Source organism: Motacilla alba, chromosome 3 (genome assembly GCF_015832195.1).
Source record: "Motacilla alba alba isolate MOTALB_02 chromosome 3, Motacilla_alba_V1.0_pri, whole genome shotgun sequence".
In the NCBI taxonomy this organism is placed as follows: Eukaryota; Metazoa; Chordata; class Aves; order Passeriformes; family Motacillidae; genus Motacilla; species Motacilla alba.
Window position 1 is genome coordinate 72,940,560 of NC_052018.1, and position 24,764 is coordinate 72,965,323.

General features: G+C 35.6%; 1 protein-coding gene across 2 annotated transcripts in view; it reads left to right on the top strand.

Annotated features, from left to right (window-relative positions):
- Positions 1-24,300, top strand: part of WDR27 (WD repeat domain 27) — a 90,090-nt gene extending 65,790 nt beyond the window's left edge. For both annotated transcript variants that reach the window (XM_038133522.1, XM_038133523.1), the window contains one exon: positions 23,639-24,300. In XM_038133522.1, coding sequence (XP_037989450.1) covers positions 23,639-23,686 — 48 coding nt within the window. In that variant the 3' untranslated portion in view covers positions 23,687-24,300. The remainder of the gene's footprint in view (positions 1-23,638) is intronic.
- The last annotated feature ends 464 nt before the right edge of the window (positions 24,301-24,764 follow it).

Sequence of the window (24,764 nt, forward strand, 5' to 3'; positions counted from 1 at the left end):
TTTGGAAACTGCATGGTGCAGAGTCAGAAGTGGAACAGAATGGAAGTGGGAAGGAAGGATGGCAGTGAATTAAATGTAGGTAAGTAAGATGTAGCAAGGGAAAAGAAAAACCCCACATGAACCCACAGGGAAAATAAAGCAGACAGAAATTTCTATTTTCACAGAATTCTAGACATTTTTAAGGATGTATTTCTTTTGGACAAGCACTAGAAAGTTTTCTAAACTTCCAGCAGATGAGCCAGAGAGTTTGCAATAAGGTAAGAATATATACATTTTTTTAAAAAAGGCTTCATGACCATTCATTGTGTGTCTGCTTGTCACAGCACTCAGAGATTTCTTACCCTCACTTGTTATATAGATGGTCTCCTGCTATCGAGTAATTCTATCGTCCATGTGTGGGCAATTGAGAGTATTGGAATTTCACATCTGTCCCACACTCAGCATGCCCAAAGCTGAATCTTCATATTCCAAAGAACCTTAATCTGTGTTTGGCATTAGCAATTGTTATTGAATGCCCATTTTGGGCTGTTTTTTGAAGGTATGCAAGTAATATTATTATTGCTGATGTAATATGGTCCTTTTTTTTTAACTGAGAGGTTATAAAAAGATTATGGGCTATATATAACTATATATGAAATGTTTTGAAAATAGTAAATATTTTCAATTTTAAGATTTGTATTATTATGAAAGAATAATATTTGTCTCTTTAAATTTTTAAATCACAGTTCTTTTCCTCCACTCGCCTCCAATTGACTCTTCTCTATGTTTCTCAGAGTAAACATGTAATTCTCTCTCTGTAAGTGTGTATGGAGGCTTTGGACATTCTGTGAAAAAACTTTATCCAGCATGGACATTTTCTCTTAATAACCTTCAAGATTTAATACTTTCAAAGACTAACAGTATACCTTACATTCTCCTACTTTATACTACTCTGACAGGTAACCCCAAAGACTATTACATTTTAAACTCTTTGGAAGAAATTTTCTTTGGCGCCCAAGCCATCATCTTTTTGGTTTTCCCATGATACCTATTAATTTAGTTTTGAATTTCAGATATCTATCCATGCAAGTAAAAATAAATTATGTAGTACTAATCAACATTTTGCAGCATTTCACAGCTGTTTGATTGTTTTGAATGTAACGCCAGACTAAGGAATTATTTGTTGCATTTATGTCTGATACAGATGAATTGTGCTCCTGTAAGAAAGATGCTCAAAGCTTAATGCAGAAACAAACTTTGAAAATTTGGTAGTGAAAATTCTTAGCTTCCAGTGAAAAAAAAGGAAGGGAAGGTGGTGCATAGTCAGTTTCATTTTGAATCCGGGGGTGACAATGGTGAAAAAAAGAAAGGATACAAACAATTAACCAGATGAGGTAAAAGGACATGGTTGCAATGAGTCCTAGACCTAGATAAATGTTTTAACTGTTTAAAATAATGTGGAATCCTTGAGAATCCTAAGCAGAAAAAAATTGTAGGACTAGCACATAACCTAGAGGTGACAATGTAGAAGGACATTTAAGTCACAGATGATCTCAAAGTTACTTGTCCCAGTGACAAGTTACTGTCTACAGTGATGGAGAAGGTTTGAGTAAAAATTGCAGTGAAAGAGAAATAAGGATCCTTGTTCTAATCTTGTTGGAGTTGAAATATTGGTGAATCATTAGACTGGCATGGAGATTGGTCTGGAAGAGAGGCTTAACTCTGAGTTGTGCTTAGAGAAATAGTGGCTTGACATTATTTAAAGTTAATATGTTAGTGGGGGAAAGAGAAACATAGGAAGAGTCCTGTGAAATGTTGTCAGGGAACTTACTGGGAGATAAGAATGCTCTTCTGAGGGACTGATAAAAGATAATCAGGACAGAGAAGAAACATGGAATCCAAGAGAGATCTAAAGTCTAGGAAAAGCATTATCAGCTGTATGGAAGGCAGCTTGATAGATGGAAGCAAGTACAGATGACCTATTTATTGTCAATTACGTCTAGGAACAGATCATTGGAAAGAATATCAGGAATTGTTTCAGTGAAATTCAAGGGCAAAAGGTATGTTAGACAAGAGGACTGAAAAAAAACCCCTCACCAAACCTGACTCTAAACAGTTAATGTTTTGTTATTAAGTAAATGAGAGATGATCTGTAACTGGAGAAACAAATGTGGACAACAGGAGGACTTTCAGGGACACAGAAACTAAGGAGTGCTTACATTGGAAGAAGGATGAGTCAGATGACATTGATATGTTAATAAGTAATGGAGAGAATAAAGGAAGTAAGTTAATGTGTGAGACTTGGCCTCTGAGGCGAGGGAAGGAGCACAGAAGAGGAATATCTCTACTGACAAAGAAGCACTGCAGTAGGGGAAAAGAAAACTAAGAGAAAAGTAGAAAATACTGTGGAGAAATAGGGATGATTATGTAGGGATTAAAACCATGAAATTTCATGCTAGAAGAAAAGCATTATTTAACCAAGGTGGTAACCTCACCAAAAGCAAAGAAAGAAGATTTTCAGATTCTTTATTGAAGTGCTTGCTGACCATTCCTATAGGTATTTTCAATTCATCTGCTCAGCTGAAGGAGCACACTTAGCCAGGTCACTCCTTCATCTACATATGTAATAAACAAACCTAATTTGTCATTAGGGCAAGGGTACTTCAATTGCAATTCCTGTTAGCCTATATTTTATCTTCTGTAGAACTTGTCTCTGAGATCTGTACTCATAAATGTGTAAAAGAGAACCTTTCGTGAAAAATGCAGATAGATCTTTACAAATACATTTTTTAATTTAATCTTTTTGGGTATTACATATCTTCTTGCAAAGTGCTGTGAAACTCATGCTTTTGGGGATGCGGATGGAGGAGAGTTGTCTTCTTTAAAAGTCTTTAGAATGCTTTTCTCTCAATTTTAACATACATCAGTCTGAGTATCTCAAAAATTTTCTTTATTAGCTGTGTAGGGCAATATAATATTCCTTATGGACTAAATTTTATAGGAATGATGGCAGCCCAAGGATATGCTGTGTCAAAGTGACCCATCAATCTTACAACTACCTAAAGTTTTGACTTTTTCTAATGAAATAAGAACCATGGCAAAGGATTTGCTTTATGTATACAGTTCTTACTAGTTTGAGCTTATGCCATTAGTGTTTAGATTTTTGCATGCCAAAACAGTTATACTTTATGTTCTCCTACATGGAATAGTAGATTTTGAGAAGGGTAGTTACACCATCCTACCCTATGTTTATATATGAAACATACTATTAATCTGGTTGCTTATGTTTATTCAAAAGGTACCTTTGGAAGGTGACACATTAGCATTGGGCATGCCTGTAAAACCTTGACAGTTTCATGGTCTTGACTTTATACTGGCACATGGAAAAAAAAAGAGGAATTTTCTTTTTCTGTTTGAAAATTCTTTTTTTCCTGAAGGAAATACATCTACTAGGTAAAAATATAATAAGAGTTCTCTCTGGTTTTGATCTGTCTATGACCTAAAGGAGAAATCTTACTCAGGCAAAAACTACAGAGAAAAAAATACCAAGATCACAAGCTTTTATATTGGACAGGGACTTGAGTAAAAATTAATCTTCAAAAGAAGTAACAGAAATTTATCCCACCGGACTACTAAACCATTATGTAAAATGTTTATATACAATTAAACTCAAAAACATAACAAAAGAACTTGAAGTGGAACAGAATCCAGAAGGAAAGAAAAAACAAGAAAAAATTGTGTCTTCACACACAATTCTAGTGCAAAGCTTTAAAGTTGCAGGAAAGGATAAAATGAATATTTATAAGATGAAAAATTATTAACACAAGAAAGGGTAATGAAAAAAATATTAAAAACAGCAGTAAATACGAGGTGAATAAAAAGAGATATGCCTTGTATTTGCAAGATAATGACATTAGAAATGTAATACATTTCAACAAGAATAAGAAATAAGAATTTATTAAAATTGAATATTAACTTGATAACAATAATGATATAAAATATCAAAATTAATTAAACAGAAAAAAATTTGCTCTGATGGCTATGTGAGAGAAAATTTCTGTTATGCATCAGTGGATTCTACTGTTGTTGTTTGCATGTGCGATACAAAGGATTTTTTGATCACTGCTTATAAGGATGGACTAATAGTGATTATAGTGTCACACATACTTTTGTGAGTGGATGCAGTTTTCCAGGCTTATACTTATAAAAATATATTTTTAAATCCCAGTGTTCTGGGAAGGAAATTGTTTCAGTAAGTATTTTATTTTTAAAAGATATATTATTAATTTATACCAGAGCCATTTTCAAATACTTGTTAAAATTTAGAGAAAAATTTGAAAATAGCTTAATTAATTATAAAAAGAATTTTAGTCCTTTATGATAAAAAATATAATCCCAGGACTGAAAATGCTGGGTTTGACAATTTTTCATGAAATGTTTGTAACAGATTCTGAGTGCTATTTGATTTGGCTATGGAGTCTGCTTTTTAGGCCAAGAACTTGGGGTTTGATTGGCCTAACTGGGATATTATATAGTATGGTGAAAAATCTTGATATTTGGAGATAGGCTCTACTTCTAAATACAGAACTTTGTTTAAAGGTTAGTCATTGCAGTTGTACTTAATTTGACAGTGATTCTAAAATACAAGCAAGTGTGGTTTTGTGTTTTGTGTGCTCAAACTGCAGGATCGAAACAATGGACCTTGCTCTGACTGACATTAGTGGAAACAGCCATCTGTTTTATTTGGAGCAGTGTCGTGTCTGGAGGCTGTTATGAAATGATAACAATTAGTAGCAAAGCCTACTGGAGAAATACCTAAAGCCACAGTCAGGATGTTATATAACATAATAAATGGGTAACACAAATACACTAACAGCTTCTTGTGGAAAGGTGCATATACAATCGGGTTTTTCTCAGAACCTATTCAAGAAAATGTTAACATCTTGAAAGTCTAAAGAACGATTTTTGTAGTTATTTTCTGTATAAATATTTCACATAGGTGTGTGGAACTGATTTTTGTAATTTTCATGCACATTTCTGTATCTGCCAATAACTTGACAGGCTTAGATGTGTAAGAATAAAATTAAAAACTGACCTGCAAACTTTGGCAGCAAACCAGACCCTGGGCTTTTATAATCTCTACAATACCACAGGACATGTTCCTAATTTTCCATTGTTTACTTTTTGAAACTCTTAGAGAATATACCACCTCTCTTCTTAACTATCCAGCAGAGGTAAATTTCTTTTGATGTAGGGTTTTATTAATATTCTGCATATTCATCTTCCACATTAGTTGCTGGGTCTTTATTATGTTGCCTGTCTTGACATTTCAAAGTTGACCTCCTATTGTCTCCTAAATGAATGGACTGAGCTTCACCTGTGCTTCTGGTTTGGGAGCCCACTTCCACTCTTTAAAGAAGGAACACATACAGCTAAGAATTTGGGTATTCATACTCTGAATTAGGCAGAAGTATCAGGAAAAACTGACATTCTCTCTACTGTTTGTCTCTTCAGGAGCTCATGTATGTTCATTTTTTTGGATCCTTATTTAGTTACTGAGAAAAATGTGTGTGGTTTTAGTAGAGAATTTGGTTTTATATATCAAGGATTAGTTGGTCCAGGCATTCTCACCTTCTGCATGGCTGCTCAGGAAGTTCTTAACAACTTGGATCAAACCCCAGTGCTTCTGTATATTATGTGTCAACCATTCAGGGGAGTATAAAGGAAAGAAAAAGTACAGAGCTCTGCTTCCCCTGAAACATCTGATGCCAGGAGCTTCTGCTGCTAGCCATGGCAGCAGAATAATCGACCTTTTCCCATTTTTCCTCTATTGTTATCTCTCCTGCTTAACAGGACCACTTATAGGAAGATGCCATTTTTCTTCTCCAGGACCAGTTTAGGATTCCTTGTTGGTTCTATCTTTTGTCTTTATCTGAAGCTCTAGTATAGTCCTTTTGTTTCTGCTCTAGTATAGTCCTTTTGTTTCTGCTTTGTCAAGATGTTTTCCTTCAGTTAACACAGAGGAAAGCAAGGCATCATTTTTTCAAGAAGATTACCTCACCAGCATGGTAGAGATGTCATGATTTCAGGGCTACTTACCAGTGCAGAGCTTTTAAATGTTTTGGAATGAATCTTTGACACAAACTTCGTAAATCTGCTCCATACAAGGAATATTGTATGACTCTGAGGGTTAAAGCAAGTTTACTTGGCATATAATTAATAATGTAAAGGAAACTGAAAATACATAGTGAGGAGGATTGGCATTCCAATGCTGAATGTAATCAGATGCATTTCAATCCCAGAAGACTCATTTGTTCCCCATTTGGCATAAGGAATTCTGTAAATTGTGTGAAGATGCACTGGGCTCTCAGTGCTCTTGTGGAAGATTATAAATTTTTTTCATATAGTGACATCTGTAACTTTGAGCAATTGTTGCTTTCTCCCTCTAGAGACTGTATCACAGAAAGGGGTATCAACTTGCTGTGAGCCTTTTATGTCTATAGTATCTTCTTCTTTTAATAAAAATGACCTTTTGGTAATCACTGTCTTTCCTGGAAAAATACACAGATTCAGGTTTTTTAAAAAGAACTGCTGCATAGTATTTGCTCTTCTTGATATGATTACTCTTGAGGCTTTCCCTATATTTCTCTCCAAAGTAGTGCCAGCTTTGTGCATATCTGCTGTGGTGGTGCTGGAGAGAATTTTCAGCAGCCAAGACATCACCTCAATCCAAAGGGACTCCCAAGTAAATTCTGGAAGTGTGTCTAAGCTAGTGATGTGTGTATGTACAGTCTGAAGATAGACAGGTGCTTTTATAGAAAATTATGCGACTGCTAAAGTGAATATGTTCAAATCTCTGAATTTGTCTAATTGAATAGGCTAGGAGCGATAAGGCCTGAGGCCATCCAGAAGATGAGTATGCAGTGATAATCTCCTGGTTGAAAAGATTATTTCCTTAAAAAACAAAGGGATGGTGGGAAGAAAATTCTTAGGAAATTGTTATCTGTATTCACAACTGCATTCCTTCTCTTTGGCCCTTGTTCAAAGAGAAAAGTTGGGTTTATAATCAAGAAAGTAGGACCCTCTCTTCATATTTTCTTTTAGGCTCCAATAGTGGGACAGGGAAACCTCATGGATATCTCTACTCTTTGATGCTTGATGGGACATGTGTACACAGGCTGAATGTCTGTGCAGACTACTCCACTTTAAAATTACTGATATATGACTTCCCTTTATCCTCAATACTAGAGTAGTGAGAGATGCCCCAACCCCATCCCTCCTGACTCAGGAGTTTGGGGTAAAGGAATGTTGGAAGACCTTTCCTTGATCAAGGAGGATTGGATTAGAGAACACCTAGACAAACTTAACATTCTCAAGTCCATGGGTCCTGGCAGGATGCATCCACAAGTGCTGAGAGACCTGGTGAACACCATAGCAAGGCTACTCACAAGCATTTTTGAGAGGTCATGGACATCAGGAGAGGTGCCTGAGGAGTAGAAGAAAGCATCACCCAAGTATTGAAAAACGGGAGGAAGGAGAACCCAGTGAAGTACCAGACAGTCAACCTCAGCTTGATCCCTGAAAAGGTGATGAAATGTCTCATTCTGGAGGCCATCTCTGCCCACATGGATGATGAGAAGGTGATAAGGAGCAGTCAGCATGGATTTGTTAAAGGTAGATCCTGCTTGACCATACATGTGATTCTGTGATTAAACACCTACCTGGATGTATGAGTGGAGAGCAGTTGTAGATATTATCTTACCTTGACTTCAGCAAAGCTTTTGACGCTGTGTCTAACAACATCCTTGAAAGCAAACTCAGAAATTGCGGCCTGGATGAGTGGACAGTGAGATGGATTGAGAACAGGCTGAATGGCAGATCCTAGAGTGTCATAATCACCAGCACAGGCTGTAGCTGAAGGCCTGTCACTATTGGTGTCCCCCAAGATTCAAGACTGGCTCCAGTCTTGGATTAATGACTTGGATGGAGGGGCAGATGCCTCCTCAGCAAGTTCACTGAAGACACAAAGTTGGGAGGAGTGACCAATACCCCAGAGAGCTGTGCAGACCTTCAGAAGGACCTCAACAGTTTGGAGAGATGGGCAGGGAGGAACCTTCAGAAAGTACCAAGGGCAAACGCAGGGTCCTGCACCTGGAGAGGCATAACCACATGCACCAGCACAGGCTGGGGGCCAGCCTGCTGGGAAGCAGCTCTGTGGAGAAGAGCTCCTGGTGCAAACAGGCTGTCCATGAGCCAGCAGTGCCCTTGAGGCCAAGAAGGCCGGTGCTATCCTGGGATGCATTAGGAAGAGCACTGCCAGCCGGTCGATCCTGCCCCTCTACTCAGCCCTGGTGAGGCACATCTGGAGTGTCCTGTTCTGGGCTCCTAGGACAGGAGAGTCATGGAGCTCCTGGAGCAGATGCAGCAGAGGACTACAGAGATGATTAAGGGATTAGAATATCCACTTATGAGGAAAGGCTGAGGGACCTGGGCCTCAAGAAGAGACGACTCAGAGGGGACGTCATCAGTGTCTATAAGTATCTGAAGGGAGGGTGCCAAGAGGATTGAACCGGGCTCTGCTTGCTGGTGCCAACCAACAGATAAAGAGACAGTGGTCAGAAACTGATACACAGGAAATTCCGCCTGAATATGATGAAGAACTTCTTTACTGTGCAGATGACCAAGGACTAGAACAGATTGTCCTGAGAGGTTGTGGAATCTCCCTCACTGGAGATGTTTAAGAACCATCTGGACACAATCCTGTGCTATGTGCTCTAGGATGACCCTGCTTGAGCAGTGAGGTTGGACCAGATGTCACACTGTGGTCCCTTCCAGCCTGACCTCTTCTATGATTGTGTAGCTCTGTGATATTTATGTAAGTGTGCACAAAGGATCCAGTCTTGCTTTAGTCACACTAGTCTTAAACTCATCAGTGGAGTTCTAACAAGCCAGCTTATGGTCTGGGGCACTTAACTTTTATTCCAGCCCTGTAAATGAGCTCTTGTCAACCTTACTAACTCCCTGGAAGGTCACACCAAACTAACATGGCTACATTGCTTGTGAGCTTACATAAGTAAGACTGTGTTGCTAAACTCTATGAACCGGCCTTGTTTCTCTGTTGACTAATGAATAACCCTAAATTTCATGCCTTCAAGTTCTTCATTTTTGTTTCTATATTGATATAAATAACAGACTTTTCCTTAGAAGACTTGGAGTTTTAAAAATTTGGTTAAATTTAATGTATGCACTCTAATCATTCTCTAGGTTACTTAATGCAAATGTTTTTATATATATATTTGAGGTAGAGAAAGCTAAATGAGCTTGTTACTTGACTGGATACATTTAAAGTTCTCATTTGGCTGTACAAATCATGCACTTAGGAAAAGCACATTTTAAGAAAAGTATTACTAGTTTCTCTACTGTTTTTCCTTTTATGACCTAAGAAGTTCCAGGAAACTAATTCTGGTTAGACTTCTGTTAGTGTTCTGAGTGTTTTGTGAGTGCATATTATTTTAGTAATTGGTTTTGTTCCAACTTGCAATGTGGTGTTGCATTTTTTCCTGTAGAACATTTCTCCATATTTGCAATTTTGAAAAGTTAACAGAAATTGGTAAATATTCAATGCTCTGGGAATTAGATTATTGAAAATGTATGTTCTCTGTGTGACTTGTTAGCTAGAAGGAATATTTATAATGGTGCATATTTAGTGCCTTTCATATTAGATAGGATTGTAGTCAAAAACATAAATAGGAATCTGCACACTTGCCAATGACATGCTAAAAAATAAATTAAAACATGATTCTAAAAAAAATGTTTTGCATTTTTACAAAAATTTTTTCATTTCAACTTTTCATTGTGATATATATGCTGTCCAAAAGATACCAGGTTAATGAGGAACTGATAAAAAGCAAATTTTATCATTTTTGGTAACTTCAGATACAATCCTCATTTCCCAAATGGCATCAAGCAACACTAAATAATTGTTTAAAAATAATCTTCACATTATGTAAGAAACAGTTCGACATGCCGAGCCTACTGTTGCATGGCGAAATTGCAATGGTGAGGAATCTTAAAATTGCACCTTTGACAAGTTTATTTCAGCTACCAGAAAGATTAAACTTCCTAATTGAATAAAGTTAATATGGAAAGTGAAAAGTGAAATTAGTTCACATTTTCCCTCTCTTGTTTCTTGCATCTGTTGGTGGAGAAGTGAAGAGTATGCCAGATGTGATGACATACTCTTTGTAAAAGTGCAATGTAAAGAAATATGTACACCCTCATAAATATTTTTCACAGGAATAGGAAACTGTTGAAGAGACATATTTAAGTCTTAGTCATTAAGACTTAGAATACAGATTTAAAAGATTTAAAGGTGAATCTGAATAAGGTTTCAATAATCTCAAAAATTTCTTTATATATTAAATATGATCACAACAGGACTAGAGGTTTTTTTCATATTCTGTATTATATTATGAAACTTGGAATATATTTATGAGTTCAAGAAAAAAGTACTTCTAGAAATATCTTACCTGCATAACACATGTAAATTCTCCCTCTTTCTCTCTTATGATATCCTGAGTGGTTTGCCAGGTCTTTCATTCACTTTGAGAAGTTCCATTTAAAAGAGTCATCTACATTTCTATGTCCACAGTTGAGCCCTATTTTGCCATTAAAACTTTGCATCTTGGCCCACTTCTTGTAATTACAAATGTCAACAGTTATAATCTCAAAATATTAAGACTGAAAAATTTTAAAATAACCATCTGCTGAATGGCAAGAGTGAAATAAACTATGGCTTCTCCTCAAGATGATTTTATGTAATGTGGTGATCATGAATGGAAAATTCATGTCATGCAGCTGATCCTTCTGTAGAGACTTGTAGATGCCTTTTAGCTGCCTGCACTGTAACAAATCATCTTCCACTTTTTGACAAGAGAGCTTTCCCATTTTAAGGCAGGAAAGCACTCAGATTTAGGACTTATCTGTGCTTTTTCGTGTGTTAGATTCCATGTGACAATAGCCTGTGACTCAGAATAGAGCCTGTGGGGGCTATAAAGGCACACTCCCACAGCTGCTAATGAGTCACCTGGTCTCATTCACATACAGACAGTTGTAATGTGTCACTAAGCAGTGGGAAGGTACTTTTTTTGGTGGTGACATCTTATTATGTTTTATGGTTTTTGGCTGCCAGCAATTGTACTTCATTATATATGGAAAACACATTTGGCTTCTCCTCTTCTTCAAAGTTCATCTTAAGAATTACTTTCAGTAGTTGTTTCCAGAAGTACTTTTGACAAAGTGGAATCTGTTTCATTCTTTGGGAAAGTGATATAATACTAGTGCAATGATCTTTTGTGAAATTACATTTCTATTACTGTGATTACGAAGGTACAATTCTGCAGTTCATGTATAAGGTTGAATTTTAATCTCAAGTTAAAATTTGTTTCATACATATTTTTATGGAAGATGCAAATACAAATTTAATTGTTTTCTACCATTTTAGGCAATATCAATAGACATCTGGAATTATTTTTATTTAATCATTGCATTTTTGCTTTAATAAGTTTCAGAATACATGTCCTAAATGTCATTAGTAAATATTATGAGGCTTTAGAGAATTTAACTTGCATAAAAAGATCATACTATATTTTTTAGGATAGGGCAGAACTGAAGGTTTTTAGCATTTCCATTAATTTAATGTTCTTAAAAAATTACATTGGTGGTATTTAAAAAATGTATTTAGATAAACTCACTACATCTCAGTAGTAAATTTTTCAGCATAAGCATATAAGAAGATTTTTAACTAATAATTGTTTATTTTCTTTATTTAAATTGTTAACACAGAAGTAAACTGAAACTGAGCAAAATTTAGGAGGCCTCTAGCCACTGTGGTAATTGCTAAATGTTTTAATGATATGTCTGATTTTCTACCCCTTTCTTTTAGCAACCAATCTGATACATTTTATTTCAAATTATTTTAAACTATGGTGACAATTCAAACTGTATATGTAGGTACACTGAAGAAATACATCTACCTGCAGTTACTTTAAACTGGATCTATATCTGCCAGGCACGAATGACTTCATTATGCTGCTTTGGGCCTCTGTGATCAGTACTTAACACCTAATTAAAAAAAAAAAGAAAAAGAAAAAAAGAAAAAATAAAAGTTGTTCTTTCTCGAAGCTTTTGTAACACAGACTTTATGCCACTTGGAGAAATTTTGTCAATATCATATGGGAATAGAAACAACACTATTCAGCATGAATCATATTGAGAATTTCCTTTTACTCTTGCATTTTGTTTTGAAAATGTTGAATGAAAGAAGTAATAGAAATGCTTTCATACAAAGGCTTACTCTTTTTATAATTGTCTGTCTTTTGTGATACATCATTTCATAATGAAGTGACTATTTTAAATATGGAAATTCCATGAGAATATCTGAGTTTTGGTAAAAAAACTCCACAGTATACTCTGAGTAAACATGAATGTGGAATAATAAAAGAAGAAATGTGAGGCTGTTAAATTCTGATACAAGCTTCAGTTTTCGAAAGAAAAATCCATTCCTCTGGTGTTTCAAGGATAATTAGGGGTGTAAAACTACTTCTTTGAAGAGGAATGCCTGATTACAAGTGTGGCTAGGTTTGCATGAAAGAATTTTGGATTTTAGTGTATTTTCCTGTGAGCTAATGTCCAGATTTTGAAGTGGAATTTGAAATTATACACCTGAGTGGGATGCTAGTAAAAACTCTTTTTCATGTTTGCCTCAGTTTATTTAGTTACTGAGTGAAGAGACAGGATTGTAATGTCAATGATGTCATGCAAACATTAGTAGCCTCAGAGATTATGGCAGGCTTTTGAAGAATGTCTGAGATTACATTTAAGTTGTTTCAAACCCATCATTAAAGCAAATGATCTGGAAAACATTCCTGATCATTTGTCCAGCCATGTGAGTTCCAAGTGTATTTTGCAGACTTTCAGAATTGCTATTGTAAGGATAGAGTACAAGTGTTTTCTACATTAAAAATGTATTAAAACTCCCGCTAATTATACATATTTTTAATTTAATTGGATTTTGCCTTAATCTATGCAAGTTTGGCTATTCTTGGCACTTTCTTTCTCACATAGTAATGATTGAACCAAATAACTGCACTGTGCTCTTTGTTGTTTTTCGTCATGCAGTATCTGCAGATCCCTGCTTCACCAATCTAATATCACAAAATCACAGAAAGGCTGAGATTGGAAGAGGCTGCTGGAGGTTATCCAGTCCAATCCCTCTGCTCAAGCTGGGTCACCTGCAGCAGGTTGTTCAGACCCATGTCCAGTCAGCTTTTGGATATCTTGCAGAATGGAGGCTCCACAATCTCTCTGGGCAAATGGACAGCAATCTGATTGCAAGATGGCCTTCAAATAAGCTGTAATTATCACAACCCTTTTATTACAATGACCCACATTAAAAGTGGATGTGTGACTGAAAAAATCAGCAGCCAGATTAGCAACTTTTTGATTGTGCAAATTTGTGTCTGTTGCACAGAACTTGAGATGGAGAACTAGGGAGAAGGGAGAATTGCCTGAAATCCTGAATTAATTCTCAGTTGAATTCTCTAGTCCATGCATGAAATTTTCAAAAAGTATTCCTAGAGAAACAACAACGATGGAAAAACTTAAAATCTCCTTCCTAATTTCCTGCCTAGTAATCAATGAGTGAGGACTTGGAATAGACTTCTAGTTGGAAGTTTATGGATAGAAAGACTTTTAATTGAAGAATGGATCTTAATTATATATGAAACAGATAAACATTTCTTGATCTAGAATACTCTTTTCATTCCATGTCCTATGCTTACTTCATGGTGAAATGTCAGTGCAGGTTATTTTCCAGTTAATCTGGAAATGAATGATGCTGCCAATTCCTGCACATGACTGCAACCACGTGCCACAACCCATACTGGAGGTTCCCTTCCTAGTGTCAGCTCCTCTTTTGCAGCATCAGTTCTTTGGCAGTACCCAAAACCATGCACATCCTGGTCTAAAAGTGTTAGCTTTTTGAAGTATATAAACATACACAGACACAGACAAAAATATGTATATATATGAAGTGATTATTAAATAAAACATTCAGAAGCTAAAAGGAAAAAAAATCCTGTATGAATTGCAGTGATCAGCCAATAGATACAGCAACACAGGCCATAAAAACCATTTTCAGGAACATGTTCTAGACCATGAATCTGGAGTGAAATGAGATTCCCACTGCCTCATCCTGGGTAAAGAGCCAAACCCTGGGTAAGGATGGAAGTTAAGACATTTCTTTGATTTCATTGTTCCCCTGTTGTCTCTGTTGGCAAACATCTTCCTACTCTGTGTGCTGGTCTGGATTCCTTTTTGAGATGCTTACTTTTCTTATGCTGTTTTATGGACAGCTGAGGTGACCATCTGAAGAATGAATTCCATGGTGGAATTTTTTGGTAGAAGGACCATTTGCAGATGAGATGTAACTGACTATGATACAAGTCAAAGCAATGAAAATGTAGAGTTACAACATGGAAACCAGTAGAATTATTCAGTTTAAATCTGGTTAGGAATGCGAATCTGCTCCTTAGTCTTTCTTTATTCTTACAATTGAAAATATTTTTGTGGCATTCCTATTTCACATCTCAATCTGCTCAGGATTTTAAAGCTCTTTGAGTCTCTTCTTATGACTACAGAACAGATGAAGCAGTCAAGATGAATACCTAAATCAGAAGTCATAATCTTTGTTGGTGGTATAAACCACAAAACCCTAGGAAACATTTCCAGCTCTTTGTAGTTGCTGGTGACTTTCCTTTCAATTCCAATGGGAACATGGCTTCATCCAGGAACATTGAAACTGTTCAGCTTTTTTATCAGAAAACAAACAAGTGCTGACTCTGAGTATGAACTCTCAAAGGAAATAAATTCCAGATATGAATGCTTACAGGCTGTTTAGATACTGTAAATTTATAACAAATTGTAAAATTTTAGGTTGGGTGAGTCTAACAATGAGTAGGTTTATTTCTTCTACAGTTTTTATGTATATGAATCAGTGAAGTAAGATATTTTAAGCTTCCTCAGTGTAATATCCTGAGGCAAGCCAGCTGTATTTTAAATGGTGTTGTGTGTTTTTATATGTAAATTGATGTGTATTTATAAAGTCATAGCAATATTAACATAGCACTCTTGTTTAAATGCATATTTCTGAACCTTTTTGGTTCAGTAAGAAAGGCTCTGAGGTACTTTTTATCTGAAGCACAACCAGTTCTTTATCTGAAACACAACCAATGCATAACCACCTCTTGCAGCTTGAAGAAAGTAACAATAAACTCTATGTATGTGTATGGATATGAACTCATGTGTAAATGCCCATATAAACATGCATTGGTAATTTATGGCATGATTTTACCTACAAACAGAGGAAATGTTCATGGTATGTTTTTAATTTTTTATTGATGTTGATGTAAAGGAAAGAAAATGGAAGCCAAAGAAGAGTTAGCAGTGGTAATCAGACATAGGAATAGAAATTATTTTATATGTGACAGAAATGAGATTGAAATAGCTTCAGGTGATTGGCACGGTACCTCTAATTAAGGTAAATTAGAAACTCATTCCTTGGAATACGGGCATAATTGGCACATGAAGTCATACTATTTGTTGCCAAGATTTGCACTAAGTGCATTGAATGAGGGACGGCAACATATGAATGTCAGACATCAATCAATTTTTGTAGTTTATTCAATCTACATCAGTGGTGCTGAATCACTGCGTGGGACACTGTAGCAAGTTTTGGACATTACATTTCAAGAAATGTTCTACTAGCCTCAAGAAATGGTATCTATTATTGACTCCAATAGACTTGATGCAAGCACTATTTAGCCTTTGCCAAGGAAGGCCAAACTTATATGTACAAGGCAGCCAAGTACCATATTTGACAATTGGAGATTTGAGGAAGTATTTGTGACATTAGTATGTCACAAATTGCATCATGGATGAGCAAAACCTTAAAATCGCTCATCAGTTCTCACACAAGGAGTGAAACAACTTTGATTCTTATGTTGTCTGCAGCAACTGTGTCTCAAGCATTGGTAGTAATGTGCTACTCTCTCTGTGGCCTTCAGAAGCCCTTGCTCTAGACTAAGTTTTTCCCTTGTCCATGAATTAGCTGTGCTGTGTGTGGATTCCCAGAGCAGGAAGTATTGCTGTGCTACAGTCAGACACATTGACATTTGGCATCTGATGTAAGAACCAGTGAGGATTATTGTGTAATTTGGGAGTGGACATAAGATGGGGTCTCCCACCCTCTCACTGAGGATGGTGTGCGTCCTCAGGGTGTGGGGACTGTGTAGAATTCTGGAATAAAATATTGAAGTCTGCAGAAACTAGGAATGTCCTTGCTGTAAGATTTTGGTGTCTGAGATATGTTTCCTTTGTGTTCTGGACCCACATCCGCTCTGTTTTTCAAACAAGTCAAAATACCTCAAAATTTCTAATTTGATAGTAAATTTGCTAATTAATTTAGTGTAAGTATAATAAAGTAATCTGAAGTAGGTCAGCTTTCTGTGCATCTGTAATCTAGTAAGGGAAGTCAGAACAACTGATGAAGAGGTTTACATATGCATACTGCAAATTAAAGATCTTAATTACAGTCCTGGCCCACAAGAAGTCAGTTGAGTTTTGCCAAGGGAAAAAATCCCTACCTTAGATATAGGGGTCTGTTTAATAATTTAAATAAAGCTGAATGTTTTTATGAACGAAAAGACAGAGGTTGCCTGAACCTCAGATGACAGCAGGAATTAGACATAAATGGCTCAGTCTTGTTTTGAAGTTTCTTCTCCTTTTTTTTACTTGAATTCTTTTGTCAGTATTGTTGTGTTTTATTCCTCTTCTCTGTTCCTTAGCCTAGGAAAAGATGAATTAAGTTGTTCCATCTTACTGAGTTTTGATCTTTCCAGTTTCAGGTCTTCCTTATGAACTTTTATGTCAGTAGTTTCTAAATTTTAGACCTGAGATATTCAGTAAGACATTTACTGCCTTTTAAACAAATGTTCAGCAGGTAAATCAGTTTATCTACTAGAAAGAAAAAATAATTTACTGGTAATTTTTTCCTAGTTATTTAGGTTGAGAAAAAACATAATATGATAACATGGAGGAAATCTAGAGTGTTTAGGATTGAGAGAAGAAAAAAGCAAGCAAACAAACAACAGCAACAAAAACCAAACCAAAACAAAATACCCCAAAACCAAAACAAAACAAAACCCAGAAAATCCAAAAAACATCCTCCACAACCAAACTCAGTATTTCCAGATTTGTGAATGTAATTGAAATGGATCTCACATAACTGTAATGAAGAGTCCAAGAACAAGTTGATCAAGTAATTTTAACACATGAAAAGAATTATTGGGAGTTACTAGTTTTACTTGCCTATAAAAATGTCATGTTAAATGAAATAGCTGAGAAGTCTGCTTTTAATGAGCACATAAATAATAATTATTAAAGGCTGACAGCAAAGAAATGCAAGTGCTGAAGTAGGTAATGCATTTAAAAGTATTATGCATTAGAGAAACTTCCCAGGAGGTTCTAGGAACATCTGTCCAGAAAGGATGAACTTAATCTGAGTCTTAAGGGAAGACAAAAGATTTTAAAACTAAAGTAATAAGATGGGAAAACAGAGTGGACAGCAGTGAGTGAAGGTGGCCCTGGGTGACCTGTTAGACTTATCACAAACTGGGTGGAAGAAGGGTAATCAGGGGAGGCACTGCAGTACATGCCTACAAAGTGTACAGGGAACACAGACTGCACCTTGCTGGCAGTGGAGTTACACTTTACATTAAAGACAGTGTAGAAGAGAGGCAAATTAAATTAATAAATTTAAACAATAATGAGTCCTGAAGAGGCTGAAATTCCAGTCCTATACAGGAAGAATAGAATATTTTTATACCTAGTTATCTTTAAATACATCTGTTCATTTGTTTATGTGACTAGTGACAATACTGGATATGGTGGATCAGTTACATTTTCATAATTCTTTTGATGGGGTTCTGCACATATAGGTTGTCTGGAAAAATGTTTTTAATTCTTGTCCTCTCTACAGTCCCAGCTTACTAACTTTGAGACATTGTTTTCCTCTTACAACTTTAATCTGTTGAATAATTTTGCTTTCCAGAAAATTATCCTTCCTATCAATTCTAGAAAACACTTCCTCCTCTTTAAGACAAAAAGCCTACCTAGAGCATTTCTATATAAACATCATCAGTGGGTTCTTTAACAACTGTTTAATGTCTTATTCATGGTGGCCTCTGACACTGAGTCCCTCTGGATTGGCAAGCCACTTCTGATATACTCTGCTCTGATAAAGCATATCAAATACAGAAATTAGAGACACTGAAATTGATCAACCCTATCCATGCACTGAGCATAATGGGAGGAAAAATGTGAGCATGTCATCTACAGGTACTATAAAAACTGAAGCGCTCAGCTTGAGTGACACTACCTGTACTTACCCCAGTATGGTTATGTGTGTATGATACACCTCAAGGAATTATGGTTAAAAGCTCTTAACCTGTTTTTTTGTATTTTCTCCTCAATTCTCATTTCTGCAATAGGAGAGCTATCTTAAGAATAAAAGCTTCCATCTTCTATCTGCAAAAAACCCATGTGGCTTTGCTCTAACTGATTGAATGTTTAAGAGTGCAGCTGCCAAATTAAACACTCAACTTTCAAGAAAAGAAATATTTCCAAAGTGCTACTTACATGTCTTCTGTTCTTGGCTTAAATTACAAAATTAGAGTTGGTAAAGCCTTCATGCACTGTAGACCTTCAGGAGTAAAGGTGATGAATTCTTCATTGCTTTAGACTCCACTTTCTGAACAGAAAAAATATAGTAAAATCCAATTCCATGGTGCCTCCTTTTCCTGTTGCTCTTGTTTGCTGCTAGTTGTGAAACAAATGCAAAATTCAAGAGTATTGGTTCTACTTGTGGCCACTTATTTTCATAGAATAATTTGAATAATGAAAGCTGAAAATACTAACCCCCTAAAAATTACATTCCCATCTCTTCTGCATAGGTGGTGGACATTTGGCCAGATGATACTTTTTGCTGTGCAGCTAGTGGACTTCTTAAAAATTTGTATCTCTACTTACATATTATTCATATTTATACCAACTGAAGAAAAATTGAAAATGTTATGTACCTGTGATGTGAAACCAGCTGAAATTGCTTTGATTCTTATTTCCTGAAGTACAAGATGTCTTGAAGCCTTCCCAGTATACAAATACACATATGTATGTTGTGTGAAATATTAAAACAGAATATTAGTTTGATGCATTTCTGTACAAATTCAAATGTTTGTGGCTTAAAATCCAGGTATCTAATTTGCAGCATGGTCTTTGGGGTTTTTTTGGTGTGGTAGCACTATAGAAAAAAATTTCCCTTCAACCAACCAAAGGTAATTCTAGAAAAATATATACATTGTGTTAATATAAAAGGTAATGCAGTAGACAATGTCTTGAAAATCATACTCTTAACTCACAGCCTTCCAACACTGCATGTCACTGGTTGAGCTTAAATATCCAATAAACTTTTATATGTTGTGCAGACCATGAAGTAGAAGAGAGCTGTGTTCAAGAACTTGCTCTTCACCCCATTCTGGTGCCAAATGTCATAGGTACTTTTAAAAGCTTGAATTTTTGTGTTAAAAGCTCAAAATGCACAGAACTTCAATCTTGTCCTCTGTCCTTCTTGAAGGTCTTTTCTTCCCTTATGTATCTATCAACATAGAAAATAGTCTACACTTTCATAATATTCCATAATGTTCTAGTGTTTGTCCCATAGGAAGCCTTTACATAGGTGTCAAATTATTCACAGGAGCAATGCCAAGATTCAAATACATAATAGTAAGACATAATTAGTTTGGGAGTTTGGTTTTGTTTTTTGTTTTTTTTTTTCTTTTTTTATGATGGGCAGTATATTGACTTAACTACTATAGAGATTTCAAGTGTAATGTAAAACACAGTTTTGGAGCAGGATGTTTGGGAGCTGAGGGGCTTGAATGAAGTAACATGCTTGCATTATTTGGAAATGTAATATTGGCATAAGTTAAACTTTTAAAAGAGATTTTTATGGATTCTAAATACAGTTGAGAACACTATTAATCAATTTTAATAGCTCTTAAGTGTGATAAATCAGGAATTTCAAGTGTCCTTCAGGCTAGATTTTTTGTAACTCTTATTATCTGTGTTAATACAAATTGCAATTAGCTTTCTCCTGTTATTATATTGCTATTACACTATTAACTAAAATTTCTATATTGCTTGAACAAAAATCTGGCAGAGTTAGAGAAGCATTTGGACAATGCTCTTGGACACATAGTGTGACTCTTGGGGATAGTGCAGGACCAGGAGTTGAACTCAATTATCCTTGTCAGACCCTTCCAACTCAGTATATTCTGTGATTCTGTGAAGTATGCCACTTACGTAAGTGAATATGCTTTTCAGCAGTCAGGCATAGGGATTTGTTCTAATATCTGAAGGCTAAACTGGACACCCTGTGAGTGTGTATTAGCAATTTAGTTTGGATCAGAGATGTGCTTTTGAATCTCCCAGATGTCCCTACTTATCCCACTTCACTTCTAATTGCTGTATCCTTAGTGAGGGTGCATTTCGGGCTTGTCTATGACAACATCAAATTAGAAAATGAACTCCGTGTGCTAACAGATTTTCAATCTACTGAACCAGAGCAGAGATAGTTTGCATTAACTCATATAATGTCTAAATGTATAACCCAAGAAAAAACTCATTCTAAGGACAAAAATCATCAATAACACTGAAAGAATTCAGGATGCTAATGACTAATTGACCCCATCAAACCCTCTATTTTTTATAAAATCTTTCTTTAATGATCAGGTTTTTGTTGGGGGTTTTTTTTGGGTTTTTTTTCTTTTTTTTTTTTTGTATTATGAGAGTTAACTGTCTAATATTTGGTTTATTTTTGTTAGGATTTTGAAACATTGGTTGAGCTAAATAAAGACTACTGGCTTTGTATATAGGTATATTCCTTTTGTTCAAGGCAAGGAATTGAGTGTAACACTTCTCAGGAGAATGGTGCAGTCAAAGACCAAACTCATTTTATCAACAGCCAAGGAAAACAGGAGGAAAAAGTAAGAAAAAGGGGAAAGGAAGGACTTGAGAGACAGCAGTTTAGAGCATATGACCAACAAGGAGGGATCTTAAAGCCAGGAGGTGGGCATTTTTATTTCAACCAACAACTCAGTGATGGGTTTGGTGCTACCAAACATGTGGAGGTGGAGTAAATTGGAGTAGAAAGATAATTTTTTTTTATGGTTAATGAAAACAGAAGGTTCCTGGAAGCAGAATGTAATAGCAGTGTAGAGAATACATTTAGCAGGTGGAAGCCTCACTGTGTTTCAGAACTGTCAGAGGATATCACAGGAAGATTGACCACACATTGTGGTTTTTTGAGGTTCAGGTTGGACATTAGGGAAAAAAATTGAAAAACAACTAAGAAGGCACTGAAACACTGGAATGAGTTGTGAAATTTCATTGAAATTTTTCAAGATTTAGCCAGACAAAACCATAGCTAAGCTCATCTAATGTTTTCTGTAATTGCACCTAGAGCAGGAAGATGGACAAGATTACCTCCTTAGGTCTTGTAAAACTTAATTTAATTTAAAATTATTTTATTTTAAATTAAAAGATAAACAGGGCTTCTATATTATCTCCTGTTACAGAATAGAATTAATCTCTAATTTTTCAGGTTATGTTAGTTTACTTTTGATAACATTAAATAATAATAAAACCATTTTCTTTTTTTTTTTCACACACACAATAAATGGCTACAAAGTTTTAGAAAGGACACATTATTTAAGTATTTTACATTTACATCATCTTTCCAGTATGTCCTGGTTTTGGCAGGGATTAATTTTCTTCCTAATAGGTGATGTGTTTTGGATTTAGTATGAGAATAATGTTGATAACACACTGATATTTTAGTTGTTGCCAAGTAGTTTATACCAAGTCAAGGATTTTTCAGCTTCTCCTGCTCTGCCAGCAAGAAGGCTGGAAGGACAGAAAAAGTTGTGAGGGACACAGCCAGGACAGATGACTCAAACTGGCCAAAGGGATATTCTAGACCGTATGATGTCATGCTCAGTGTATATAAACTGAGGGGAAGGCTGGCTTAGTGCATTGCTTGCAAAGTATCTAGCCATTAGTCAGCGAGTGGTGAGCATTGTGATCACTTGTTTTTTTATATTATAATTCTTTCATCATTATTGTTTTCATTAACATAATTGTTAATGTCTTCATCTCAACCCATAAACTTTCTCAACTGTCTTCATCTCAACCCATAAACTTTCTCACTTTTATTCTTCTGATTCTCTGCCCCAGCCCCCTTGGGGTGGAGCGAGTGAGTAAGCAAGTGGCTATGTGGTGCTTAGTTGCTGTCTGGGGTTAAATAAAAACACAATAGTAAGTTGCAGAGGTAGATACAGACATATTAGAAGTCCTTGGAAGTATGTTATTATCTTAGATAACTGTAAAAAGTAGAGTTGGAGAAATTAGATTGGATGGTTCTGGATATTTTATACTTTCAGGTTATAAGTGAGATTTAGGAAAAGAAAAATAAGGGAATATAAGTCACTGCCTTGGGAGATAACACTTATGAGAGATTAGAAGAATTGATCATTGGAGATATTGAAGGAGGGAATACAAACCAAATAGATAATAAAAGATAATTTATTGACCACAGAGTTCCTTTATCCAGAGGAGTAAAACAAATGAGTCAATGTATCAAAGAAAGAACAGATCAAGAAAAATGAGGATCCAAGAAGTTAACCAAATTAACTGGTCAGACCATGAGCGACCTGTTTGGTTCCAGCCCTTCAGATTTTTTATCACTGGTGAGAAATAACTGTAAATCCTAATATGCAAGGCCTAAACACCTTGAATTTTTAATGACTACTAAGTGGTGTCATTTGTAGGTTTTCCCTTTCTTTCTGAGATACAGCAGGTTTTCAAGTGCTTGTTTGTAGGCGTAAGTGCAGAAAGTATTGCCTCTTTTTTTATAATTAAGTTTTTCTCAGCCTGGTGAAAGAAAGCTAGTGCAGCTGGAGGCTCTTTATGCATGTCTTCAAGACTTGCCTCTTCATAAAATTTTTCAACATACTTTCTTACAAAGGAAATTCTTACTCTACACTTTACACCAATAAAAATCAGAAAACTGTATTTGTTGGTATGCCTGATTTAATTCACAGTATTTTCCATCTTCATTTATTCCAGCTCATTTTCTTATTTCTTCCATATTCTCTTCTTGAGTCATACACAGTGAAGTCTGTTTGACTTTCTATGTGGTTTTAACATATGCTTCAGTTTTACAGACTGTTGATGTGTTAGCGGATGTTGACACAAATTTGAAAATAGTTGGAAAAGAAAAATCTAAGTGAAATGGAATTTTCAGATTAGCTTGGTTGAGAAGAGTCGATGGTGTTTTTCTTTTTTTAATGAATCCTGGACCTCTTAACGTAGAAGTAATTTAAATATCATCTTAATGATCTTCATTTGGTTTGTTGCTCTAAAGCAAACTGCTTACTGGAAAGATCTTCATTAAAGTCATGTGTTCTTTTCTTTTGAACTGCAGCTCACCACAGCCACCTTGGATGGCAAACTCCGATTGTTTCTACCCTGATACTCGCCAGCCTGTGGAGCTTTGGCTGTGGTACTCTGAGAATAATGACTTGCTGAGAGAAAGGAGACTGGTAACTGGCCAGAAGCAAGTGGCATATTATTCCCTTTTAAACTACAGTTTTCTTCTGATGTTATTTTCAGGAAGTTTCTCAAGCTGTTCTCAAAGATTTTCTGCTGTACAGTCTGTTACCTTTATTGCAAAAATAAGGGTGAAAGATCAGAAAAAGGAGGAGACTACTCATTCTGACTTTATTCTAGCAAATCACCACAGGTGTTGCTTTCAAAGGTCTTCTTGGGTTCTTATAGTTAGGTGCATTCTGTAGTGCTTTGCTAGACAGGGACCACTTTAGTCTAGACTGAAAATTCAAGTAAAATAACAAGGGTTCAATTTTTAAACCTAGATCTGTTTGTGACAAATTTTTAAATTAATCTGACAGAAAGAAAGATTGTATGTATTTCTGAAATGCCATGAGGGTCCTTCTGTTATACTTCTTTAGGGTTACAGGAATCAGCATGGGTGTTGTTTGACATTAGAATTTGGCCAGTTTACTATTTATACCACATTCTTTAGGGAATAGGTGACAAATGTCTTCTCTTTAAAAGAAACTATTTCTGTCTTTTAAATAACTGTTAAATATTTTCAAAAATGTTTAAATAATATGAAAATAAAATTATTAGAAAAAAAAAGTTCATTTCTTGTATTCTTCCTGGGTTACTTGTCTTGCTCTTAGCAAACAGTTTTTAGACAATTTTTTTTTTTGGATTGGCCAGTCTCACTCTTCATTGAATTTAGCTAAGAGTAGAGAGCATGTATGTGTCTGGTAAAAGGAGATGGAGTTTTCATTTTCCTTGCAAAATTGTGCTGCCTTTTCAAAGTTCAGTTTCCCAGAACAGAATTTATTAATCAGCTTACTTAAAAAAAGAAAAGAAAAAGAAATTGTAGTTATTACGCTACCTCCACTTCAACACCAATCAGTAAAGCCAGATAATTTTCAGTACTGTAAAGAATGTTTTATTTAATAGCTGTCCTTAATTTATGCATAAATATTAAGTATAAGTAGATCAAGTTATTTCTATAA